This window comes from Falco cherrug, chromosome 4 (genome assembly GCF_023634085.1).
Source record: "Falco cherrug isolate bFalChe1 chromosome 4, bFalChe1.pri, whole genome shotgun sequence".
Lineage (NCBI taxonomy): Eukaryota > Metazoa > Chordata > Aves > Falconiformes > Falconidae > Falco > Falco cherrug.
In genome coordinates, this window is record NC_073700.1 from 48,054,148 (window position 1) to 48,078,881 (window position 24,734).

Consider the following 24,734-nt stretch of genomic DNA (forward strand, 5'->3'; position numbering starts at 1 on the left):
GGTAGCAAAAATGTTGGCTACATCGGGAGCCCCTGGAGCTGCGACGGCTGCTGAGCCATTGTGCCCCAAGGGCTCACCACAGGGCTGGGACAGCCGTGGCCATCGCTCCCCGCCCCTAAGGTCCATGTGGTTCTGACCCTGCTGGCCCACGGCACCTCTGCCATGTCTCCGTCTGTGTCCCAGCACTGCGAGGTCCCGCCACCAGCCCTGGGACGTCCCTGGTGCTCCCACCACACCTTCGACCCCGTTCCGCCGTGGCCGTGCCCGGGCCCAGGCAGCAGACAACGGTTCTCTTCTGGGAGAGGCTCAGATCATCTTCATGTTGAACTTTCTGGCTCCTCCTTGGCCAGTGGTGGTGGTGGGACCGTCCACCTTGCGGAAGGAGTACTCCACTGAGAAGTTGTTCTTGTGCTGCCCCCGGCCCCGGCTCCAGACGAAGAGGAGGAGGAAGCAGAAGAGCACCACGCCCAGGAAGGTGATGCAGCCCATGGCCGTGGAGACCAGGATGGTCTTGAGGTCCAACGTAAACTTCAAGAAGACTTGCGTGTCATTGTGGGAGGTGTCGTTGAACTCGCTGAGGTATAAAGTCCGGTTTGCGTAGCGGGAGCCATCAGCTGGGCGACCCTTGACTGTCAGGGTGGCGAAGTAGGTGTCGTTGCCGCCTGCGTTGCTGGCGATGCAGATGTAGGTGCCACTGTCCTGCACCTGGGCGAAGCGGATCTCCAAGGTGCCCCCAGGCAGCACGGTCACCCGCCCCGTGCTGCGGGTGGTGATCATGCGGTGCTGGGGGGACACCCAGGCGATGGAGGGGTCTGGCTCCCCGTCTGCCCGGCAAAGGAAGGACACGGACTGCCCCTCCTGGGCTGTCACGTGCTGCAGCTTCCGATCCCGGATCTTGGGCTTCTGGCAGGTGAAGTACTCGAAAAGCACAGAGTCCGGGAAGTCGCGCAGGGCATTGCCCTGGATTTCAGGGGGCGAGGAGCACATGGGCTGCTGCCCGTCGAAGTTGAGCGTCTTCCGCCGCTGCAGGATCCAGAGGAGGCGGCAGTCGCAGGCCAGGGGGTTCCTATCCACCCGCAGTGTCTCCAGCGTGTTGACGGAGTGAAAGGTGCTCTCCTCCAGCGTGGAGAGAAAGTTGCTGGAGAGGTTGAGCAGCCGGATTTGTCTCAGGCCGGAGAAAGCCTGCGGCTCCACGGATATCAAGAGAGCGCCCACAATGTGGAGCTCCTGGAGCCGGATGAGGTCTTTAAAGGAGCCCTTCTGCACAGTGCTGATGGGGTTGTAGGACAGGTTCAGGTACCGGAGGTATACCAGGTTCCTCAAGGCAGCGGCAGGCACGGCTGTGATGTTGGTGTAGGTGATGGAGAGCGAGGTGAGGTTCAGGCCCTGGAAGCTGGTGGGGGAGACGTCTTCCAGCAGCGGCCAGTTGTCAATCTCCAGCTGCAGGAGGTTGTAGAGCTTCTTGAAGTTTTGGTCCTCCAGTGCAGAGATGCTGAGGTGCCGGAGCCGCAGCACCTCCAGGTTCTGGAGGTAGGAGAGTGACTCCGCTGAGATGGAGGTCAGGTTGCACTTCTCGATGGTCAGCTGCTCCAGGCCGAGCAGCCCTGAGAAGGCCCGCTGGGAGATGTACACCAAGTCGTTATCGCCCACCTCCAGGCTCTTCAGGTTTCGCAGGTCCTGGAACATGTAATCCAGCAGGATGACGAGTTTGTTCTCGCTGATGTCCAGGAGCGTGAGGTTGGTCAGCTTGGTGAAGACCCCTGGTGGGATGAGCTTGAGCTGGTTCCCCCGCAGCCGCAAGGTCTGCAGGTTGAACAGGTTGCTGAAAGCGCCCGGCTCCACATTGGAGATGATGTTCTCACTGAAATCCAGCTCCTCCAGCAGCGGGTATGGGGAGAGGTCCCCCGGGTTCAGGCAGCGGATGCGGTTCTTGTTGAGCTCCAGGATCTTGGTCTCGGTGGGGATGCCCTCAGGGATGGAGGTGAGCCGCTTGCGGTGGCACACCACCGACTTGATCTGCGGGACACACTCGCAGCGGGCAGGGCAGGCTGCCACCCGCGGGGGGCTCAGGAGGACCAGGTGGAGGACCAGGACCAGAAGCCACCATGTCATTGTGTAGAGCATGGTCTTACGGGCTCACTACTGCTCCCCCATGTGCCTGGAAGGAAGAGAGATGCAGAGTGAGTGGCAAGCCTGGGGGAGGCTAACAAAGTCCTACCCAGCCCCAGATCACCCGTCTGTGGGCTGAGATTGGAAAATGCTCCCCAGACCGTGGCCTGTGGTGCTGGTAAGGCCCCAGCACCCCCCAGGAAACCCACTGGACCCCACTCTCAGCATCTAATGGGTGACCTTGTGATTGTGCCCCATGCAAACCTGGGGTAAACAAGCCCCACTGCCCGCACATTCTGTTGGGAGAGCACAGGAACCGAGGCAGGAGGAGAGGTTTGTGAAAGGGCAGTGTAGGAGCAGAGAGATGCAGCCAGAGGCCTTGCAAACTCATGACACAGGTGGGATGCCACATGTCCTCGGCTCCCCCTGCAGCTGCAGCGAGGTCTTATCTGGCAGCACAAATCCTTCCCAAGCCCGGGGCTCCGTGAGGTCCCCCAGGACAGGGGATGCTCAGTGCTGCACGTAGGGACCTGTCCTCCCATCCCTGTCCCCAGCATCGCCCTCTCGGAGTGGAGATTAAGGCAGCTGCGGCACAATCTTCACAGCAGAGGGATTAATGCCGACCCTGCGCAGCGTGGTGCCCTGGCTGCCCTCCTTTCCAGGGATTAGCACTTGGCTGTTGCTTTCCCTTTTCTCTGCTTCCCCTTTCCCACTGCCCGTCCCTTTCCGCGCCCCAAAGCCGCTGGGCTGCCACTGCACCTGGAAACGCACTCCACAGTCCCCCTTTCCATAATGAAGCACTGTCATTAACCTAATTAAGTGGCAGAGCTGCTTGGTTGGGGTGCTGTGGGGTATTTCTGGGCCTGCATGCATCCTGGCATGCCTGCCTCCATGGGGAGATGCTCACCATGTCCTGGCAGCCCCTCCTTCTCCTCTTCCTCCCCCTCCTCCTCCTCCTCTTCCACCTCTGACTCCTCCACCTCCTCACTGCCAGGGTTTATTTGCTTTGTGCCCTCCCAGGTGTCTCCTGGCCACTGCACCTCATGGGCAGGAGGCAAGAGCATCCCTCTTCCCAGCTGCTCTCCATCGACAGTGTTTACCTGCGCTCCAGCGGCCCTCACCGGGGACAAACCTGCCTGTCCCTGGGACATCTCCGCTCACAGACTCCGAGCCCTGCCTTCGCTGTTTTCCAAATTTTCAGCACGGCCAGACTGATGGTTTGAAGGGGCAGTGGGGCACCGACCCCTCAAGCACAGGGGACCACATCCCATCACTCCCACAGCACTGGGACAAACTGGTGTGCAGTACCCGAGAGGCAGCCAGGCTGGCTCCAGCCCTTCTGCCTCAGGGAAGCCCAAGCCCTGGCTCCGGGGAGCGCTGGACCTTGTTTCCTTGCCCAAGCCCCCACCCCCTCACTTCTGTCCCTCTGGGTCCATCAGGGACCCCAAACACGGCTGCCAGAGCCCAGCCAAATGTGGGGAGGGGGGACGGGAGGATGCGATGTCCGGAGCCGCTCAGCCCATCACAGGTTTCTTCCAACCTAAATGATTCCATGGCTTTTCCTATTCTATGAATCCATGACTTTTTTTTTTTTTGGTGCGTGCCTTAATCTTGCCACATTTCCCTTTTTCTTCCAGCCGAGAGGGAAGCGTTCCCATTTTTCACACAACCACAGGGAGGGGACCAGCAGCCGGGTGGGATGCAGCATCACATTTCCTTGCTGGAGGACAGTGGGGTGGGACCAGAGATGCCCTTGATGCCCCAGCCCCTTCTTACCCCCTCGCCAGCTATGCAGCCCCCTCCAGCAGTGCTCAGGCTTCACCATTGCACCCAAACCCCCCTGTCCAGTGACTGGGGGTCCCCAAATGCCCCCCAAGCACTGGAGGAGGGATGTGGCTGGAGCTGCTTGGCAGCTTCTGCCTTCTGGGAGGCTGCTCACAGCCATGCCAAGAGCATTTTGCGTTCGGCTCTGCCTGGCTGGTGGCCTTGGGAACCCGAGCTGGCTCTGGGATGGGGGGGGGGGGTGGCTTCCTTGGTCCCCCCACTTCAGAAGGCTCTGCTCCTGCTCTGCTGCAGGGCTGAATGGGCAGGATGCACTCGGGCACGACCTGCAATCCCACAGGAAAAACACCTTCCCAGTTGACTGTGACGCATTTTTTCTAGGTAGCATCTCTATGCTTGGCTGTATCTTGTGCCTGCCGTCACGTCCCCCAGGGGCTGGGGGTGGATCTGGCCCCTTCCCCTGCCCACAGCCACGGTGCTGAGGCAGCCCATGAGCACGCCAGCTCACCGCCGTGTTTATTATGAATGAGCCCGCGGTAACCATACTCCACTTTTGGTTACTACTCTGGCCACCTGATCCTCTAAGCAGAGGTATGAACCCGCTGGCGTTGTTTTACCCGGCAGCCGGGGAGCAGGAGCCATGGCCCATGGCTACCCTCCCCGCTCCGCAGCTGCAGCAGAGCACCCATGGGTGCTCTGGTGGAGCTGGGCACGGCCCCGACACCCTCAGCAAACCCCACAGCAGGGGATTAATGGGTGCTGGATGAGCTTCCCCTCCCAGCAAATCCAGGTGGATACACGCTCTGGAGTGGGGGTCTCTGCTGGCCCCGGAACATCCCGCAGAAGCTGCCCCAGCTGTGGAGACCTCGTGTCCCCTGCAGTGACAACTGGGACCCCATGGTCCCCATCCAGCCCGGGCAGAGCCCAGCACAGAGCTGAGCCCACTGGCTATTAATAGCTCATGACTCCGACAGCGCGGTGCTCTCCAGGGCTCACCTCGTCCCCGGGGACTGAGGCCAATTAAGACTCCAGTTGAAGGCCTAGATACAGGCTCTTCTTCACATTTAATTTATTTTTAAAAATAACACGCCTGCTGCCTGCAGGGCTGGGGAACAGAGCCGGGAAAGCCTGCGGCTGAGGGGCTGCGGCACAGGGTGGGGAAGCCAAGCAGACCACCTTTGGCTAACTCAGAGCCCCTGGGAGCAGCCCCCAGCTCCTTCCCCCCCTCCCCACCAGGACAGGTGGCCACTGAGCCTGTTTTGTTCCAGCCACCCCAGCACGGTGCTCCCCAGCCACCCGGTTCGCAGATGCTCAGCTGCCAGCCACCCCAGCTCACAGGTGGGGTTTCGCTGCCTCACCACCACTGCTCCGGGAAACGGAGGCGGCAAATCCCTGTCACCCGCTTCGAACGGCTCCTGCTTTGGTGGCACACGCTTGGCACACTCAGCTCCTCAGACAGCAATTGCTCCTCAGCCACCATTCCTCCCTTTTTCTGAATAAAGACCAGAAAATAAGCCAAGGGTGACATTTCTAGGTTCCCCTGTTTTGACATCGTGCACGTACAAATGCTTCGGTCAAAAAAGCATCTTGTTTTATCGTACCATTGACTTGCAAGATGCAAAACGGTCCTGCCGAGACCTTCTCCTTCAGGAACCCCACTGCTGCTGCTGGATGAGCCTGTGTCACCTCCTTCACAGGTCTGCCTGGGGAGGCTACATGCTTGGGACAGGGGATGCAGGGGACCCCAGGGGAGGGTGGAGACCCCCAGGCAGGGAAGGAAAAACCAGGGCAGAAAGCAATGCTGGGACCCCCATGCATTTTTGAAAGGCTCATCCTCAAAACACCAATGGGGGGGATGTGTGTGCCCTGACACACAGGTGACAGGGAGGTGGCAGTGCCAGCAACCCGTGCCAGCACATCCCAAATTGACATGAGACAGGAGAGGGCTCCTACAAACACCGCCGGCAGCCAAACGCTGCTGGAAACACCCCGAGCGCTGCCTGCTCGATGCTGCTTGCCAGCAGCCAGCCCTGCCCTGGCAGCGAAGCGTCCCAGCTGCCTGCCCACGGCCGCCCTCGCTCCCCGGCTGCCGTCCCCAGCCTGCCAGGCTCTGTGCCAGCAGCTCTTCGGCGCAGACAGCGGCACCTCCGTGCTCGCTGGGGGCCGTGCCAGCATCCTCGCAGGCGCCACTGCCCCGCTCAGCCCCTGCACTGGATTTGGGAGGAGGATGGTGTGGCCGAGCATCCCTGCCGAAGCAGGGTGGTATTTCCCCTGGCTTATTTCCAGCTTGCCAAGACTGCTCGGGCAGAGCGCCGGACTCTCCATCAGCACAAACTGCCTGTGCTCCCCGGTCCTGGGTTATCAACTAGATGAACTCTGCGTTCCCAGGAATGGGGTACAGCTGCATCAAGCAGGCTCGATGGCTCGGCTGGGACTCAAACCACTCGGAGCTGCTGGCTTGGAGCGGAGGATGCGCGCGCTGAACGGGGACTCCATCAACTCCCATGGGTGGGTGCCAGGCTGAGCTCTGGGCTTTGCCTCCGGGTGGGAGCCTTGGCACGGGGAAGCCCAGAGCCAGAGCCCTTCAAGACCCGAAAAGGAGCCCAGCTCCCCAGTCCTGTGCCAAAACCCATCCAGACGCCTGCTCCTTCCTCCCCACTAGAAAACCCCGCGCCCCTATTTATACCCTGCAACAACCAGCAAAAGCACAGCCTGCCCGCGGGGGTCTTGGGTTGCAACGGAGACACCCAGAGCCCCCGGGATGTCTGCTTCGTGCTCAGCTCTCACTGGTGATGCTGCCCAAATCAACCTGTAGCACCTGCAGGCTGACACTGGCCCCCCGGGGCAATTTTAGGCATTTTTCAGAGCTGATACAAAAAAAATCCGTGCCCAAACGTGAAGTCAGGGATTTGAACCATGTATTTCCAGCCACGGCTGCAGGTGGCTTTGCTCACAGCAGAGCACAGTCACCAGGGACATTTTCCAAGGGCACTGAAACAGGGACCAAAGGCGATCTTGTGCTGCTCAGTGTCTCCAGGGTTTCTCCTGCCACCACCCAAAAATAAACCTGTGGCTCTTGCAGTTTTATTTTATCCATTGCCTGGAGTCTGCAAAACCAATGGGTATGTGGCCACGCTGAGCTTGGAAAACCCACAGGAAAGACCAGGGGGCATGGGGAGGATGGAGATGATGGGGAGGAGCTGAAGGAGCATCCCTGGCTGTAGGAGTGACACCAGCAGGTTTCTCCCTCTGCTGAGGGCAGCAGAAACAATTCTGCTTATGCTGGGGAGTGGAGGAGAATAGATCAGATCTGAGGCATAAACAAAGAGGCAGAAAACTTGGAGGGTCAGAGGAGGCCAGTGACGTGCCTGCGCCTTGCTCTAGCGAGGCTCTAGTGATCAGGCAATTAGCAAACCAAGCATGAGAATAATCCAGCTGAAACAGGGAGAGGAGGAGAGAGCTGGGGATAAGAAGGAAGAAAATCAATCACCAGACCTAATGGAGAATTATCTAGCAGAGAGTTATTCCTAATCCCATCAGAGTCTGGCTGGGAAACAAATTCTTCCAGCTCTGCCACTCCACAGCATGTTTTTCTGGGTCAGTTCAGCTCCCTGCAAAGCCGGGTGGGAGCAGGCAGGAGGCAGAGCGGGAGCAGTGGCGGGGACAACCGAGCGGCTGGGTGGGCGGCGGGGCAGCCTCTGCAGCAGGAGGGCAGCCGGCAGGCTCCGTACGGTGGGTGCTCCCACGCCGCGGTGGCTCGTGCCTGCAAGACCTGGCAAATGCCCCAAGGTCGGGGCTCCCCGGGGCACCAGGCAGCCAAGTGACTGCAACCAACAGCCATGGCAGAGCCCAGCAGGGACCCGTGGTGGCTGTCCTCCTAAGAGTCACCCTCCTGAGCCAGCTCAAACAGAAACAGGCTTTCCTGACGACTCACAGAGATGGAAGAAGAAAGTGTCGGAGGAGAGATGTCTGTGAGGAGACCAGCTCCTGCTGGGCCACTGCAGAAAGTGTCCCGAGGCGTGACTTCAAGGGACTGCTCGAACAGCGTGGAAACCTTCTGTAGAAGGGAGTTACTCAGGTGACTGGCAGCTGCTGCATCCCACTCGTCTCCCCCTGCTCAACGGCCCCAGGTTTCGGGGCCAGCCGAGACAATGCTGGAGCACGAAGGCTGTGTGAGCTTTCAGCAGAGGCAGGATTTACCCTTTCTACCCAGCAAAAGCCACGACTGATGTCTTAACGGAGCTGTCTTCCCACCCTGTGATCCCATCCTGAGTCCTAGCTGAGTCCTCAACAGTCGAAACCACAGGACTCTCCACTTTTCCTCCCACGTGGAAACTCCCAACCCTCACAAATGCTGCGAAAACCCAGAAATGAGGATTCCCTAATGAGCTAAGACACCAAGGAGACAACTTGAAAGAAGCCATGGCTTATTTTTAGAGTCAACCTTATGATTCTTGAGCACGTGGCCCAGGCAATACTGCACAGGCAGCCACAGATTGGCCGCAATCTGCTTTTCTTCTTGATAGACGTCATGTCTGAATCTCTATCTCTACAAGATGCTCCCGGGAGAGAAGACATTTAGATACGACCACAATGTACAACATTTCTAAAAGGTCACTGCATGTACTAGGGAACGAGGTGCAGGAGCCACTCATCAGCAACAGGGGCTTTGGGGAGGTATTTAACATTCCACAAGCATCTTTATTTCTCTACCAAGGTGAGTAACTCCTCTAAAACGCGGGAAGGGGGAGCAGGACTGGTGGGTGCTACACTCTTATTTCAACCCAAGCAGTTGGCTTGAACCACCAGCCAGATCTGAATCCCGACACCCACTGGGCGATGGTGGCTGAGAGCAAACCTGGCCCAGACCTTCACGACCTCAGCACCTGCTGGACCACGCGGGAACCAGGGCTGGGCTCCACTCCCTGTCTCCAACCAGAACGCCTTGCTGGTGGTGAGCTGCTCCACTGGCATCGCTCAGAAAACACTGGAGTTGAGCTTGGGTTTAGTCAGGGGCGGTGGTCCCCGGATGGGCACCGGGGATTATTTTTTTCAGGACTCCCAGCAAGTTTCTGCTGCGCAGTGAGAACTTTTAATTTGCAGAAGCCGTTAATGTCATGGGCAGGATGAAGAGGGTCGGGAAGGCAAATGCAGGCTGACGATGCACGTCCCTGGGACTTCACCCCAATGCTTTGCCATCACTGTCTGTCACCCGACCAGCTGCTGGCCACAGATCCCATGGTGTCCTTGTCCCTGAGCATCCACTCGGCTGGGAGAGGACCCAGCAACGAGCTCAGAGGCCACCCGGGTCTAGGAGGCTCCCCCTGTAAACCACCTCCCCCCTCTCCCACTGAACAGCAGGATGCAGCCCAGGAGGCTTTGCAGAGCTCCTCATCCAAACCAAAGCTCCTCATCCGAACCAGCCTGGGGGTCTGCCCGTACTCAGGTTTCTCCCCAACCCAGCACCGAGAGCGGGGACGGGCAACCCGAGCCCCCGGGAAACGTCCTCCTGGCATCTGTTGGGTTTTAAAGCCCACGCCACGATGCTGCTGCAAGATGTAGAAAACACACGCTCCCAACAGCCCCATCCAGCACAGCCGTGACAGCCAGGCAGGCACGTACCCTGGCTACGAGCAGAGCATCTCAGGACGCAGGGCTGTGCTCCTGGCAAGGGCTCCTGCCCCCACTGAGACACAGATAAAAGTCATTAAATGAGAAAGGGGAATTTGCTCCTTCTCCTGCAGCTCCTTCCCCCTCCTGCCTCCCACGGCGTGTGGCTGCTTTACGAGCTCATCGCGTACCTTCTGCACCAGGGCTGCCAAAACCCAGCCTGGGAGCAGCACCCCAGGAACAAACCCTGGGCGGCAGAGAGCACCGGAGCCCGTGTGCCACGCATGGCTGGAGCCACGTGGAAGGGGACGGAGGGAGCTTGCTGGAACCTGGCCAAGCAGGACATCCCCAGGCAGAGCTCGCTGTCCCCCCTCACTGGGAGCACCCATGTCCTGCCACAGCATCCGAAGGGGCTCCCAAGCAGCAGGGACAACGTGCCACCTGGCCACGTGAAGGGGCCCTGTGTCTTTGCTCCTCTAACCCAGGCAGCTCCATAATAAATGAAGTACAGGAGCAGGATGATTAATAATCATAACTGAAAAGCATACACTGTAATTAGCCACCCTTCAGAAAGCTGATTGATGACGCTGCTCGGGGGCGCGCGGCGCACCCAGGCTGGCACACATGCAGCCGCTGGCCCCAGCCCCGGCCAGCACCTGGCAGAGCCCCCCCCCAGCTGCTGGTCGAGGACATCGCAGCAGCCTGAGCACCAGCTGCTTCCCCGCAGGCTTTGCCCCGGCAAATGACCTCATTTGTCCACCTGGTCCAGCGCGCCAGCCCTCGTTAGATTAGGTTGTTCATTAAGCTCAGCATCTTGGTGATGCTGGCCTGAGCCCCTTGGGAGTCTGGCATGTAAATCTCACACCGTGATTGATGCTTCCAGCTGCCGGCACTGGACCTTTGATGGCAAAGTCTACTCTTCATCCCTTACCTGAACTGCAGTGGCACCCAGCGCAGAGCCAGGGTTGCACAAAACCAAGTCAAGGTGGTCACAGCTACCTCTCCAAGGCACACAGATAAAATGACAGCTATTTCCAGGCTTGACCCTCAGAGAGGACCCTGCTCCTGAGGGCTCAGCCCCAGGGGTGCCCTCACCCACGGCGGGGGGTGCAAGGGTGCCTGGCACGCTGGCGAGCCCGGCTTCCCTCCAGAGAGCGAGCCTGGAGCCCTGGGGCTGGCTGCTGCCAGCCCACGGGCACCTCACCTCGGGAGGGTGATGCATCACTTGGGAGGCTTTAATTCAACTGGGCGGCTGGACCTGTGGGCAGGATGAGCAGGATGAGCAGGCTGACAGACAGATGTCTGCTCCGAGGACAGGGCAGGAGAGGCAGCCATGGGGGGAAAGCAAGCGGTCCCAGCAGGACTGCTCGGCTCTCTACAGGATAACGAGCTTCTTGTGGCTCTGCTAGCAAACCTCTGTGGGTGCAGGGGGGGTGAGAGGGGCAGGTATGGAGCCCCTGATCTGCTGGAAACCCTGCTCACAGCTGGAATCCCAGGCAAGGGGAGTGCGGAGCAAAAGCCTCCCCTCCACCTTTCAGCTCTGCTCAGCATCAGTCCTGGGCTGAATGCATTTTTTAAGACCTGTCCACAAGCTACTGCATTGGCAATTTCATTGCCATCCCAATTACGATCATGGGAGCAGCGAGCAAAGAAAGCAAAACGCCATTACAGGGTGAAATAACGCTTGACATTGCAATCTATACCTCATCCTGCCAGTGGGAGAGAGACCGAACCCCCCACTGTAATAAGTCCCTGGGAGGGGAGGGGGACGGCGGACTCGTCCCAGCCCTGCCTGAGCCCTGGGAGAGCAGAGGCCCCCCCAGCCTCGCTGCTCAGATTTCGGAGGGGGTTGCCCGGGCCCTGGGGGGGGGTGTCCAGCTGCGCCACCCCCGCATCTCCTCCAGGCTGGAGACTGCAGCAAGTGGTGACATTTGGAGCAAGACACGCTGGTGTCTGTCCCCAGATCTACAGCTTCGGGGCATCAGCTGTGGCTGCAGGACCAGGGCAGTATCTCCCTTCCCACACGCAGCCCCAGTGAGGTCCCCACAAGTCAGAAGTCTCCATGGCAAGAGGGGAAGGGGATGGCAGGGCTGTATCGCTTCACTCCCTGTCCGGCATCTTGACAGCAGAGCAAGGGCAAAGGCTCCAGAGTCCCTCTCCCAGAGCTGGGGGACTCCCGAATCCCATGAAACCCACCCAAACCCCAAACTGCCACTCTTCAAAGCGATGCTGCGCGTGCAGGCCAGTGCGGCCAAGTCTGGGGTCCCCGCTGCTGTCTGCCAGTGGCCTCAGAGGGTGTAACAGAGCTGAACGCCCCTGAGCTTCACATCACACCCCCACTTCAGTTACTTTTTCTTCATTTTGGGGCCATGGCAACAGGCAGGAGATTTCTCAGCTGTTACGTGGGATAAACCACCAGCTCGATGGTACCAAGTGCTCCACACTGAAAAAGGATGGTGGGGACGAGGAGGGAGCTAATGCCACCAAGCAGGGATGGCCACGAGCTAGAAATGAGTTGGATTTCAAGCATCCCAGCGTACAGATCCCATGAGGTGCAAGGGCAGGGATGCTGCTGTCCCCCCCGCCCCTGCTCAAGCCCGGGGGGTGCTCACCGTTCTGCAGGTCCGGGGCCGCACCAACATCTGGGTCTGCTGTGGCATCTGAGATCGGGGATGTTTAGACAGCAAAGTGTCCGGCACAGCCAGCCTCGGCTCCTCTGGGCAAAACAGCACAAGGAGACGACTGTCAATCACCTTTCCACAGTGTCCAGCACAGAAATCTCAAATAAATGCCCCCAAAACCCAAGGACGTGGCACACGGGCACCTCGCAGAGAGGGGAAGCATCGAAGCATCCATAGTGTTGCTCCAGCCCAATGTGTGACCTGACCATTCCAGCTTGCCCAATTACATCCATAAAATGATACAGCACTTTGTATCCTGAAGTGTCCTCTGACAAAGAGGAGAGTGTTGGAGCCAACAGCAGCTCTGGGATGGAGCAAGGGAAGACCCGGCAACGCTCCTGGGCAATCACCTGCGGGGATGCCAGGAGGCAGCACCCCCACAGCAGGTGCCCATGGGCAGCTTGCCAGGAGCCCCCTCATTTGGGGAGATTTGACCCAAACCTGGGAGAAGTGCCCTGTCCCATGTCCCTCCCCGGGGCTCTCTGCAGGGCTGAGACATGCTCCCAGCCCTGAGGGCCGGTGCAGGGGATGCAGGACACCAGCCTGCGAGCACGTTTCACTAGTTTGCTAAAGTGTTTTGAGCTCTCTGGATCAACCTTAATTAGTCTGTAACAAAGAAAGAGGGAACTGAAACAGCTCCTTTTTCAGGGGAAATCCACACCCTCCTGGTTAAGAGACCACAGATGGTCCCAGGCTCGGGTCCTGTTCAGCTACACTCACACAGAGATGCTGTTACAGAGATGCTGTTACAGAGATGCTGTTACAGCCTGGCAGCTGCTCTGACCTCTGCTCGAGACCCCAACTCATCTCTGCCCCCTGCTCCTGTCCAGCCCAGCTGCCCCAGAACTGCTCAGGGGGCATGGCAGCAGCTGGGGAGGTTAATTCCTGCTGAGAGGGGACTGGGGAGCCTTCGCCAAAGGAGCTTTCCATCGCTGGAGAACAGTGGAGAAAGGAGGAGCGGGCCCTGCAGCGGCAGCCCGAACCATGTGCCACCAGATCCCCCGCTTTGTGCTTGGGGGGGACATCGCCAGTGGCACCGGAGCTGACCCCAGGAGGGTGGGTGCCCCTGCCCGGGCAGAGCCACCCCCCGCAGCCTCCCCCCACATGCTCCTGCAGCCCCAGCGCTGCCTACCTGCTGCTTCTGGATGGGTAAAACTGCACTTTTGGGGTCCCCGGTGAACCGAGAGTGCACAGCACTCCAGAGAAGCTGAAATTCCTACAGGAAAGCATCACTACCCCAAAGCGAAAGATGGAGGGATCCCCCTAAAACCCACCGGCTCGAGGCTCAGCCATGCAGGTGCTGTGTGGGAGCTCCGCTTCCCTGGCCACCCCTGAGCCGGGGGTCCCACACAGCCCCTGGGGGGTGCAGGGTGGCTGGGCTTCACCAGGGACTGACAATCCCAGCCCGTTCCCTGCTCCAGAAAACCTTCCTCTTGTCTGCTTGGCCTGGGGGAACCTCAAGTTCTCCCTGGGAGGGCAAGCACCCACATTTCCAGCTGCCAGGTCCCAGTGTTGCCAGCAGCACAGAATCATGGAACGGCTGGGGTCAGAAGGGATCTCTGGAGATCACCTCGTCCAACCCCTGCTATGGCAGGGTCTCCTAGAGCAGTATCTCCTAAAGACCACACCAGGATGCCCGTGTCAAGCTCCTCTGGGGCAGGAGCCCCCCACCCTCGGCACACACACACACACACCCCAAGTCTCCCAACCACAGCCTGCAGATGTGCACAGCAGCAAACCTGCAGCTCATCCCAGCCCGTGAGAGACCCACAGGGGCCAAACCACAAGAGACCCAGACCCCAGGAGCCCCCCGACATGCCCCCGCTTCAGGACACCCAACAGTGTCCAGGGTCCAGCCAGCCAGCATTGTGCTGCCCTGGCATATGGGAGCGCGGAGCATGGAGCAGTAAGCCAGAGACTTTTGTTCATTAGGGCAATTAGCATCACACTTCCCAGCCAGGCAGGCTTCCACTTGACCTTCAGTTATTGAAATATGAACAATAAAAATGATGTGTTATTGTGGAGGGGGTGTCACAGGCCGTTCATTTGAAATCATCTCTCTTAGTAACATGCACCCCCAAGAACATCTTTTTGCAAAAGTAAATAGGAAAGTTTGGAAAACCATCTGAGAAAGAGAAAAAATTCAGCTCCACCCATCCACAGCAGCAGCCCAGCAGGGACAGGCATCTCCTGGCTTCTGGGGAGGGCAGAGCCAGAAATGACCCCAGGGAGAGGAATGGAGAGACGGGGCAGAGCTGTTCAAAAAAACCCCCAAAACCAAAAAAACCCCAAACAACAAGAAGAAAGAAATAGAGAAAAGACCTGTTTCTTAAGAGTCTTGGGAAAGTGGGAAGTTACTGAGATGGAGGCAGCTGAGCTGGACCCCAGCAGCACAGCATCAATCCAGCATCGAGCGGTCCCTGCACCGGCTCGAGGCTCAGCCATGCAGGTGCTGTGTGGGAGCTCCGCTTCCCTGGCCACCCCTGAGCCGGGGGTCCCACACAGCCCCTGGGGGGTGCAGGGTGGCTGGGTGGCCAGCAACAGCCGCGACCCAGCAAGAACCTCGGGGCAAATTCATGGGGAAAAAACCCACCAACAAACCCAACTGGCAGCTGTGACGGCTGGTGCTGGATGAAACAAATCCACCAGATCACAACCCCCTTTGCCACTGCAACAGCAAACAACTTGGGCCTGAACTCTGAATCCAGAGGCTGCCAGATGTTGGTGCAGGACTGAGCAAGGCAGGGAAAGGCAGCGGTGCTGAATGCCAGCAGGATGCTCCCTTAGCTGGAAATCGCTTTGCCATGAGGCTGGTGCTTGATGCAAAAAAAGTGAACGTGAAGACAAGACGAGGAGGGATGTCTGGCATCACCAGCTGCACTGCCCAGGGAGCAGACCAGAGGCTCCAGATCCACGTCAGCCCTGGGCACAAGGACTAATGAAAGCAGGAATTCCCCCCCGCCTTCCATTTGTCACACTTAGTTAATGCTTATGGAAAAAGGTTGCGATTTAGACCGCATTTATGTCACTTCATCTTTGGTTTGCAATTGCAGGGTCCTGCTCGTTTTCTACCCCCAGTTAGTGTTCAATTACAGGGGCGCTGCTCCATCCCACCTCACTGCTGCACTGGAACGGAGAAGAGACAATGGTCCTGGCCATGCAGCTCCCCCCAGGTCTCCGGAGAGGAGATGCTCTGTAGAAGGCTGACCTGAGAGCAGCCTTTTTCCTCTGGCAGCACAAAGGGAAGCAGATGGACTTTCTTTCAAATGAGATTTAAATGGAAAAACACAAAATAGCTCATTCTGCCAATATTGAAGAGTTGGCGCCCAGCTGTCCCAAGCACGGGGAAGGTCAGACCGGGTGACCCTCTGGAAAAAGAGGCCAGAAGCACCAACCACCCGCACAGTTTGCTCCTGTGGCCGCACCACTGAGGCTGGGTCTGAAACAGCGGTCAAGGCACGGCTCCGGGCACAGAGCTCAACACCTTATTTTCCTCCCAAGGGAAAAAAAAATAACCCACCTAAACTTAGGTATTATGGTCTCCATAAACCAGATCACTGCAAAGACTCAGTCAATGGAGTCTGGAAGAGATGCTTGGTCAGAGCCGCCTTAGTTACCCTACCTGGCACTGCAGGATGGTGCTCTGCAATCCTCTGCTGCTCACCAACCCGCCAGGGGTGGCACAAGGATGGTGCTTACGAGGCCTTTTGAAGGTAGGAAGCACCTTCCTGAGCCTGCCTGGGTCTTACTTGGTCCATCCCCAGGGGCAGCAATCGCTGCTCCTCTGACTTGGGTTGTTTTACAGCCATCCTGGCTGCCCGGCCACTCCACATTACAGCCAGAGCTCCTTGCTTTGCTGCGCCCCAGGCAAGCTGGCCCCACAGCTCCTCAACGCCCCTCTAAACTATTTCAGCCTGCAAATGAACCCTCTCATCCCTCCAGACTGAAACAGCATCAAAATAGAGCAAGAAAGGCAAGCAAGACCTCGGGGGCACTTTTCTGGAGATGCTGAGGATGCGAGATGAGTTGAAGGTCAGGCACATCCCCTTGACCCGCTGTGTCTGCTTGCATCTGTGCATGTAAGTGGCCACGATACCCCCACGCTCCTGGCTCTGAAGCCAGCAGGGGCTTTGCTACCTCCAGAGCGATGGGTTGCTCAGCCCCAGGGAGAAGCAGGATGGTCCCCACTGCCCAGGCTCACCCCAGGTCCCACATGGCCTCCTTGAGTCTCCCGGGAGCATCAGGGTCCTGCCATGTAACAGGGACAGCACTCGGGCTCAAATGTACCCAGGGCAGTGAGAGGGAGAGGGACAATATTTGTTTCAAACATTTCTTCTATTCCCTTTCTATTAAATATTTTCCCTCCTCCTCTCAGAGAACCTCCTTTATTTCTCCCCATCTCCCTCTAGCAACGGTATCTGGGAGAAACAATGAATTTTTAATAGGAGGGGGCGGTGGGAAGCAGGAGACCCTAAGGCAAAGAGATAAAACATTGATCTATTAAATAACTCCATTATCACAAACCCACATTTTAGGGAGAGGGAATCGCACGAAGGACCATGCAGCTTCGGGCAGGGGCCGATGGGTGCCGACATCTGCTCACGCTTGGGGTCGCAGCCCCTGCTTTTCTCCTAAACCAGTGCCAGGGGGATGCTTAGCAAAAGCAAGCTGCAGACGGGGCGAATCCTGCTCAGAGGGACTTTCCTGGCCTTGCCACATGCACACGGTCATGGCCGAGGTGGCTCTGGGTGCGCGAGACCCCCAGAGGCCATTGCCCAGGAAGGGGAACCCTCCAGCTCTCCCAGCCCGCAGCACTGTGGGTTGTCCCTCTGCACCAGCTCTTGCCATCACCTGGTCCCCACATCCCCCCGGGCTCTGCAGGGACATGGCTCACCCTTGCAGGGCAGAGGATGCCCGGCTCCCCACGGTGCCTGGCCCTGCCGCCTCATCACACGGCTACAACTAAATATAGTCCCCAGTTCTCTTTTCTTGTAGGCAGAACCAGTGCTCCGGGTGAAAGTCCTTTCCCATGAACTCACTGTTGCTTAATAAAGCACAAACCCTCGGAGACCTTGATGCTGGGATCTGTCATTTTAATTCTTGGTGACACTTGTTCCTCTCCACTACGGTACGTGGCCGCTGCTATTTTGGCTGGCACATCGGGAGCCAAACAAGAAGCCCTGGTGCTTCACATCTGAGATGTTAAGAGCTGGGATGCAGCTTTAAAAAACAAACCCATATGATGGATGGGGCTGCAACCTGCAGCAAAGCTCACGGTGGCATGAAAGATTCAGGGAGAGGAAGGCAGGAAAGCAAGGAAAGATCTGGGGGGCAGCCAGAGGGCACGGGAAGGAGGAGGGCGAAGGAGAAGGGCACGTGTTGGGGCTGTGGCTGGCTTTGCCACTCAGGACTGAGCTGCTTGGCGAGATGGATGCTGCCTCCACTCCCCAGCCTGGTACCTGGGATGCCCGTGTGGATACCAAGGCACCGTGGCAGCCTGGGGATGGCAGCCCAGAGCCTTCACCGTTTGCTTTTTGAACTTGCCCACAGGGAAGCAATTTCTCACAGTTTGCCCAAATTATCCACCCAAGTCCCTGCTATTTGGCCACGCTGGGGTGAGTTTGCTCCTGTCCTTGGTTTGCCCATTTTCTGTCGAGAGAAGTGCTCGGGGCTGGGGAGTGCTCTGCTCTGCGACAAGTGCCATTCCCCCACCTTGACACCCGCACCAGCCCTGGCCCCACATCTTGGCCAGCCTCAGCCCCCACCTCCCACACCCCACAGAGCCGGGGCACCCCTGGGCCAGCACAGGGGTCCAGCTACGGCCCCAAAGCGTCACAACTTAAAAGCCAAGAGATCAAAAGGAGAACCCAGCACATGCCCTTGCCAATGGCTGCCCAGCGCATGCTGCCGACAGCTGAGCGATGCTGCGGTCCAGCCCCCTCGCTCCTGCACCCCCTGAGCCAACGCTGATGGAAGCATTTGCTTTGTCTTTCAAGGTAAACCCCAACTACACCTCAAAAATAGCCTTCCAGAAAAGTCAACTGATAACACCTGAAGCCAAATCAATTTCCCTACCATTGCCGGCAAGCCGGAGTGGCTCTCGGCATCTTTTCCAAATGCTCTTGCAGGTTTTATTGCTTTCCTTCATCTCCTCTCACATCTCTGCTCTGAACATTTCTGCCCTCGCCTGTTCGATTTGATGTTTTTCCAGGACTCGAAAAGCGGCCCTTCGGGCTCCGGCAGCCCCTCCGTTAGCAGCGTTAGCAGCGCCTCCTGCCCCCGCACTGCAGCCCCTGCCCCGGGGCAGGGGAGGTGCCGCATGATGCCCCCTCCGCCCTCCTCAGACAATTTAATTGTTGCTTTACAGCTGCAGCCACAGGCAGGCAGCAGGAGTTTGGCTGTTGCCATCTCAACCTACAAAGCTAGGCCTCCGGACTCCATCCATTTACAGATGGGGAAACGATGCGCGGGGTGTATATTGGAGGTTTTTAGAGCCACTTGGGAAGTCAGTGTGGCCAGGGACAAGCTCAGGGACAGTCTCGCTTGGCCCCCGGGTCCCTTAGCTCTGAGATATGGCATTCGGCACCTGGGGGATGCTGCTGGCACCAGGCGTCCCACCCAAGCTGCCCACAGCACAGCGAGCCGGTGGCACGGGAATTACCGCTGCCCATGCAAAACACCCGTCCACGTTCTTTTATATTTCCAATGTTATTTCCAGGGCTACGGCAACAGCTCGCTCCCGTCCTGGGGATGCGAACGTAGCAGTGATGCAGCTCTTATCTGCTGGAGCAGCCCAGCTCCTCTGCAACCGCCTGCTCCTCCTGCCTTAGGGCAGCTTCGGGGCCACCCACTCCCTGGTAGGATGCTCGGGGGCAAAACAGTGGCAAGCCAACCACCCGAAGCTGGAAAAAAACCCCCAAACAATTCTAACATCAAATTAAAGCCTTTAAATGCCAAGCACAAATACAGCTGGGCGCTCTTGTCCGTCTGTGCCATCGGGCTTCAAATTCAATGTTTAATTCGGGCCCGTGCTGCTGCTTGGAGAGAAAGCGCAGTGATTAGGTTGGGGCCTTGGAGCGAGGGATACGTTATCTTGCAATGCAGGATTAACACAGCTAATAAAAACAGACATTCCTGAGCTCCAAACACTAGAAAAATATGAAAAAAGCCCCTGGCCCTGTTATCTTCAGTGAGGGATCGGCAGAAGCGAGTCCCCTGGGAAGGGCTGAGCCTGGCAGCAGCAGGAGGTGGTGCAGGATCCAGCCGTGCCTGGGAGATGCCCTGGCTCTGCCACCGCAGCGAGCCCCTTGCTCAGCCTGGCGCAGCCGCTTCCCACCCCAGGCATTGACGCCACGAGGCAGAAAAGCAGCCCAAGAGGGGTGAAAAGCAGCCCAGTCCCCATTTCTCTGGCCCTCCAGCTCCCTCCTCCCAGCAGAGCAGGATAAAAGCAAAATCTGCTGGGTTTTAAGCCAAAAACCCCAGCTCTTTCAAGAAGCTGTTTTGCCTCCTGCTTCCCTGTGTCGGTGGGGACACGTTTGCACCCTGCTCCAGGGGTGCTTCTCCTGCTGCTTTGCAAGCTGGGCATTGCCGTGTTCGAGAGCATCTTCCCCTGAGCCCAGCTCAGCCAAAGACCAAGAGCTTTGGGAAGGGCTGCAGTGGGATTTCTGCAGCCTCTGAAAACCATGAGAAATGTCGGGGGGAACCAGAAGCCACCTCTCCCAGCTGCTCCGGCCAAAACTCTGCTAGTCCTCCGGCAGCAACTCCGCTCCCTCCCCTCCACCTTAACGAGCACCACAGAACACTGTTGATAGATACATTATCTCAAATTAAACCGGATCAATCACAGGCTGTCACACTGGCAGCTCCCCAACATGTCTTGAATTATTCTCCTGTTTAAAGGACGCACGGCACGTTCCTTGCCATGACCCAGGGCAGGGGGTGCAGGCAGCAGGGACTTTGTCCCCAGCCTCCATCCTGCAGCGTGAGGGATGACAAAGCAGCGGCGAAGGGCAGAGCTTTGGGGTGCAAAGCCGCATGGTCCCTCGCTTTACCAAGAGGTTGCCATGCGGTTCATCACCTGCATTTTGCATTTTTAAGGCCACCGGCAGAATCTGGCCCTGGCTTTAAAGACATGCATGAATATATCACACTGAGCAGCCGCTGGGCTTGCAAGGAACTGCTGGGCAGCTCTGATTTTTCAGTTTTAGCTTGTTTGATTTTTTTTTTTTTAAATATTCCTTGTGATTTGATTGAGAGAGATGTTTGCAGGAACTTTCCCTCTCTGCATGCAGCTTTTCTCATGCTGTCTCCCTTGCGTTCGGGCTGGACCTGGGTAAACCAGTGCCCACTGGGGTGGCCTGCTCTAGGCAGGACAGCTTCTCACCCGCAGGCAGCGCATCCCCAGCCGGGCAGGAGCAGGCAGCAGCTGGCAGCTGAGACCAAGCAACAAAACTAAGCAGCAAGTGGTAGCTCTTCAAAAGGCCCAGGCTGGTCCTCACCAGGCAACCAAACGTCCCCAATCCTGCTCCATCCCCAGGTTCCAGCCTCTCCGGCTGGCGCAGCCGATGCTCTTTGCTACGAGTGTGTGGACTCACACTCTGGGTGCTGCCAGGCTGCAGATCCACACGCTGAGCCGCTCTCCATCTATTTTGTGGGTGCTCTGCCTGCTTTTGTTATCCTCTCTCTTCCCGTTTGCTCTTTTCTCCTTCCCAAAAGCTCGTCTCAGGGTGAAGGCTGGGCACGGATTGAAGCAGCAGCTGCTCTTCTGCCACCGCCGCCTCGCGCGAACGCGGTGGGAATTAGAGCACCTTTTGTCAGGTTTTAAGCTCAATCCGTTTTGCAAGTGGATTAAGAAACTGGCACAAAAGTACTCGGGATGTGGAGTAGGAAGAGCAGGCTGCTATTCCAGAACGGCGACAGGAGCCGCGTCTGCTGCGATTGCTGCCTGCTCCATTTCCCGGAGAACCACAACCCCGGCAACATTCCCATGTAAACCAGACTGGGATTGCGGGCGGGATGCGCCTGGCCCGAACCCCGGGGGTGCGGGGGGCCGCGGCTGCGGGGCGGGGGGCAGCGGGAGCCTGCTGGACCGGGGGGGGGCCGACAGGGGCGGGGAGCAGCCACCTCCCGGCCCTGCCAGACCGGCTCGGGGCCGCCGGGGGGCTGCCCGCAGCGGCCCCAGCCCTGGCGGCGGGGGGGCTGCAGGTACCGGCCCCCCCCGAGCGCCGGGGCCGAGGGCAGCGCGGAGGAGCGGCGGAGCGTTGAGCCGGCCGGGTTCGGGCTGGACCCCCCCCCGCCCCGGCGCCGCTCCCCGCCCGCCTGAGGCCATGGAAGCCAACCCGGCACGGGGGGCGCCAGCCCTGCCCGCCCCCCCCCGGAGCTGAGCCCCGCTCCCCGCGGCCGCCGAGGGGCCCTGCAGCCCCGGGACGGTGGGCACCGGCCGGGCAGCCGGTTTGGGGGTACGGGGGGCAGGGGGCGAGGGTGGCCCCAGGGCGGCGGGGGCTCCGCGGCCGCCCCCCCCCCCACGTGTGCGCCCCGCCGGGCTGTGCCCCCCCCCCCCGGGACCCCGCACTCACCGCTCGGCTCCCGCTCCCCGGCTGCCCATGGCGCGGCGGCGCGGGCAGAGCCGCAGCCCCGGGGGCGGCGCGGCGGCGGCTCCGGACGGACCCCGGCCCTGCCCCGGCACGGCCCGGCCCCGGCTCTCCCCGCCGCCCGCCGTGCCTGGCCGTGCGCGGCGGAGCGGGCGTGGGAGCCGCCCCCCGCGCCCCCCGCCGGGCCGGGCCGCGCCGCCCCGGGAGCGCGGGGGAGGGACGGGGACAGGGACGATGCGCGGCCCCGGGCTGCGCTGCGGGAGGGGGGAATCCGTGGCGGAGCGCAGGGAAGGGTGTGGGGGGGTGTCTCCTCCTCTCCTCCCCGCCTTGCGGTGCCCGGAGGGGAGGGGTCCGCCCGGGGTCCCCCAGCCCTGGGCTCCCCGAGCCCATGCCAGCACGCCCGGGTACCCGCCTGGGCTCCCCCAGCCCCGTGTCACCCAGCCGGTGTCTCCACCACCCCGTGTCACCCTGCCTACCTGCCCTGGGACAGGGTCCTGGGGCCCACAGCACCGTGAGCCCCCCTCCCTGTGCCGCAGACTTACCCCGCGGGGGTGGTTGTGGACCACCATTGCCATTCCCCCCCCCCGCCCCCCAACTGGGAAATTGGGACAAACAGGGCATCGGCAGCACGGTAACAGCAGGAGTGAGCATGGCCCCAGCCCAGCTCCTGCGCGCCCGCTGGGCTCCATTACCCCACACGCAGCCACAGCAGGGCCAGGAAGACGCCAAGCTCTGCGGGTGACAACGTCGGTGCGCCCACCAGCACCCACCACCCACATGGAGACAGTGCTCACCATTAGCCATTCCTCCTCTGACCTCTCTTGCCCCTCAGCTCCTGCTAAAGCCTCCCGCAAACACGGATGATTTGGTTAATTAGGCTTTGAGGATGGGAAAGGCCAGTTCCCTCTTAGGGCTGACAGAATTCCTGGTCTTCTCCGTTCATCACTGCTGGTCCAGGCTGGCGCTAGCCTCGCTGGTCACAGGGCTTAGGAGATGCAGGCTGCTGAAGTGGAGTGTCCTGTGCCCTTGATCTGTTGCGTGACAGCTGATGAGCATCACCTGAGCGATTTGGTTACAATTTCTGCATCTGGCAGCGGTTTTCAAGCGGGGTTTGGCAGCATGTCCTCCATTTTACAGATGGGGAAACTGAGGGAAGAGATCAGGAGTAAGGAGCAGGCACAGCGCTGGATCCCAGGCTGATTTAGTGCCACGGGCTCCCTTGCTAGATGTTCCTGCCTGGATTGGCTGCATTTGTGCAGGATGTTGCCAGGAGAAATGCCAACAGCTCTCCCAGCTTGGGTGCCTTATCGGTTCCACTTGCAACTTCCATCCCTTGCTGCAGCCCAGTGCTTCTGCTGATGGAGATTTCTGGCTGCCTCCTACTGCTCGTTTGTTCTGGGATGTGGATTTATAATTTCAGTGCAGGCACAAGCATCTCAGGCTTTCCCATTTGAGTTTCATCCCTGGATCTGCAGTTAAAACCAGGAGATTTACATGGGTGTGAAGGCATTTAATTGCTGTTTTAAACAATAACAATTTATCTGCTTAATAAAAGGTGAAAAATCCAAGCATGAGAAATGCAACTTAGTTGGAGATGTATTTTTAAGAGGCTGGTGTTGGGGGGGAGGGCGTGCTGGAGCGATCCACGTTTCATTTCAATTCCCTAGGATGAAAAGGTGATTTTGGCTAATTTGAACCTAGTCATTAAGCTGCTGTTTCAAAAACACAGAGTCAATTAAACAGCTTCCCCCCCTCCTCGCTCCACAGGCCTGCCTTGTTATTAATCAAGGGACAGGGGGAATTGCTTCATCCATACGGCTCATGCTCCTGTCACTGGGAGCCAAGTGCTGATCTGATTTTATCTGATGGAAGATGCTTTCCCTGCCTGCTGGCCAGGATTAGAGTTGATTTTGGGGGGCAGAGTGCTGGTAATACAGAGGGGAGCCCAGGTTGGAGGGCACCACCTTGTCCTTGTCCCCTCTCCAAGCCTCTCACCAGAAATCCAAGTAATTTATGTTAGAATCTGACCCCTTCACACCATTATTTTACTTTGGGGGAAATCAAGGCACAGACAAGGGTTTGTCACTAAAGCCCCTGGAGTGGATTTTAGCTCAGACGTGATCCCTCTCCAGGTGTGTCCCAGTTCCCACCTCCTCCTACTAGCTTTGATGCCCCTTTAGCATCAATTTGGACTTTAATGAAAGCCCTGGACAAAAATGCAGGGAAGAGGTGCCAGGCTGAGGTTAACAGCTCTGCTTCCCTGGGCTGGAGCCTCGCAGCCCTGTGCTGGGCATCAGAGAAGCCCAGGGAGCCAGGTCTTGCTGTCCAATTAATTCAAATTTGCATTAATCAGAAATAACCTTATACTAGGAGACAGGGGGCAGGCTGGGCCAGGGGCCACCCATCCTCTGAGCACCCAGAGCCTGCTCCCTGCCACAGGCATTTGGGGGCTCTCCTTAGCTCCCTGGACTTTACCCCTACCCATCACCCCTATCCCAAGATCCTGGCCCTATGTAAAATAGTTGTGTGTGTGTGTGTGTGTGCCCTGCCCCTGCCATGAGGATGGGGACCCATAAACCACATTGCTCTGAACTCTGCCTCTTGCTCAGCATCAGGACTGGGGACGGAGTGGGACCACCTGGGTTACAGCTGTACCTTGTGAACTGAGGGGAACACAAATGTCACCTCCTCCTGTCAAGGTGTCCCTGTCCCCAGCTCAGGGGTGGGCTGGGGGAAGCACAGGGTGGTATGCCCTGGGGCTGTCGGCACACAGTGCTTTGGGGGGATCTCTACCTTTGGAGGTGCTGATCTGAGAGAGCCAGCACTAGGAGCGCCTTGACAAGTTTTACTGTTTCTGGGGCGTTTTCACACAGACTCAGCAAAATGATTTAAAAAAAAAAAAAATAAACGAGAGAGAAATAAAAAAATCACAGCTGCTCTGGCACACACTCAAAATCCCAAA

General features: G+C 58.6%; 1 protein-coding gene across 1 annotated transcript; it reads right to left on the bottom strand.

Moving 5' to 3' along the window:
• Positions 1-306: 306 nt before the first annotated feature.
• LINGO3 (leucine rich repeat and Ig domain containing 3) lies at positions 307-22,919 on the bottom strand. Its single transcript, XM_055710124.1, has 3 exons — positions 21,758-22,919; positions 12,114-12,217; positions 307-2,158 (listed from the first exon to the last, which is right to left on the bottom strand). The coding sequence occupies exon 3, from the start codon at positions 2,122-2,124 to the stop codon at positions 307-309; it is 1,818 nt and encodes a 605-aa protein (XP_055566099.1). The 5' UTR covers positions 2,125-2,158; positions 12,114-12,217; positions 21,758-22,919.
• Between the last annotated feature and the right edge of the window lie 1,815 nt (positions 22,920-24,734).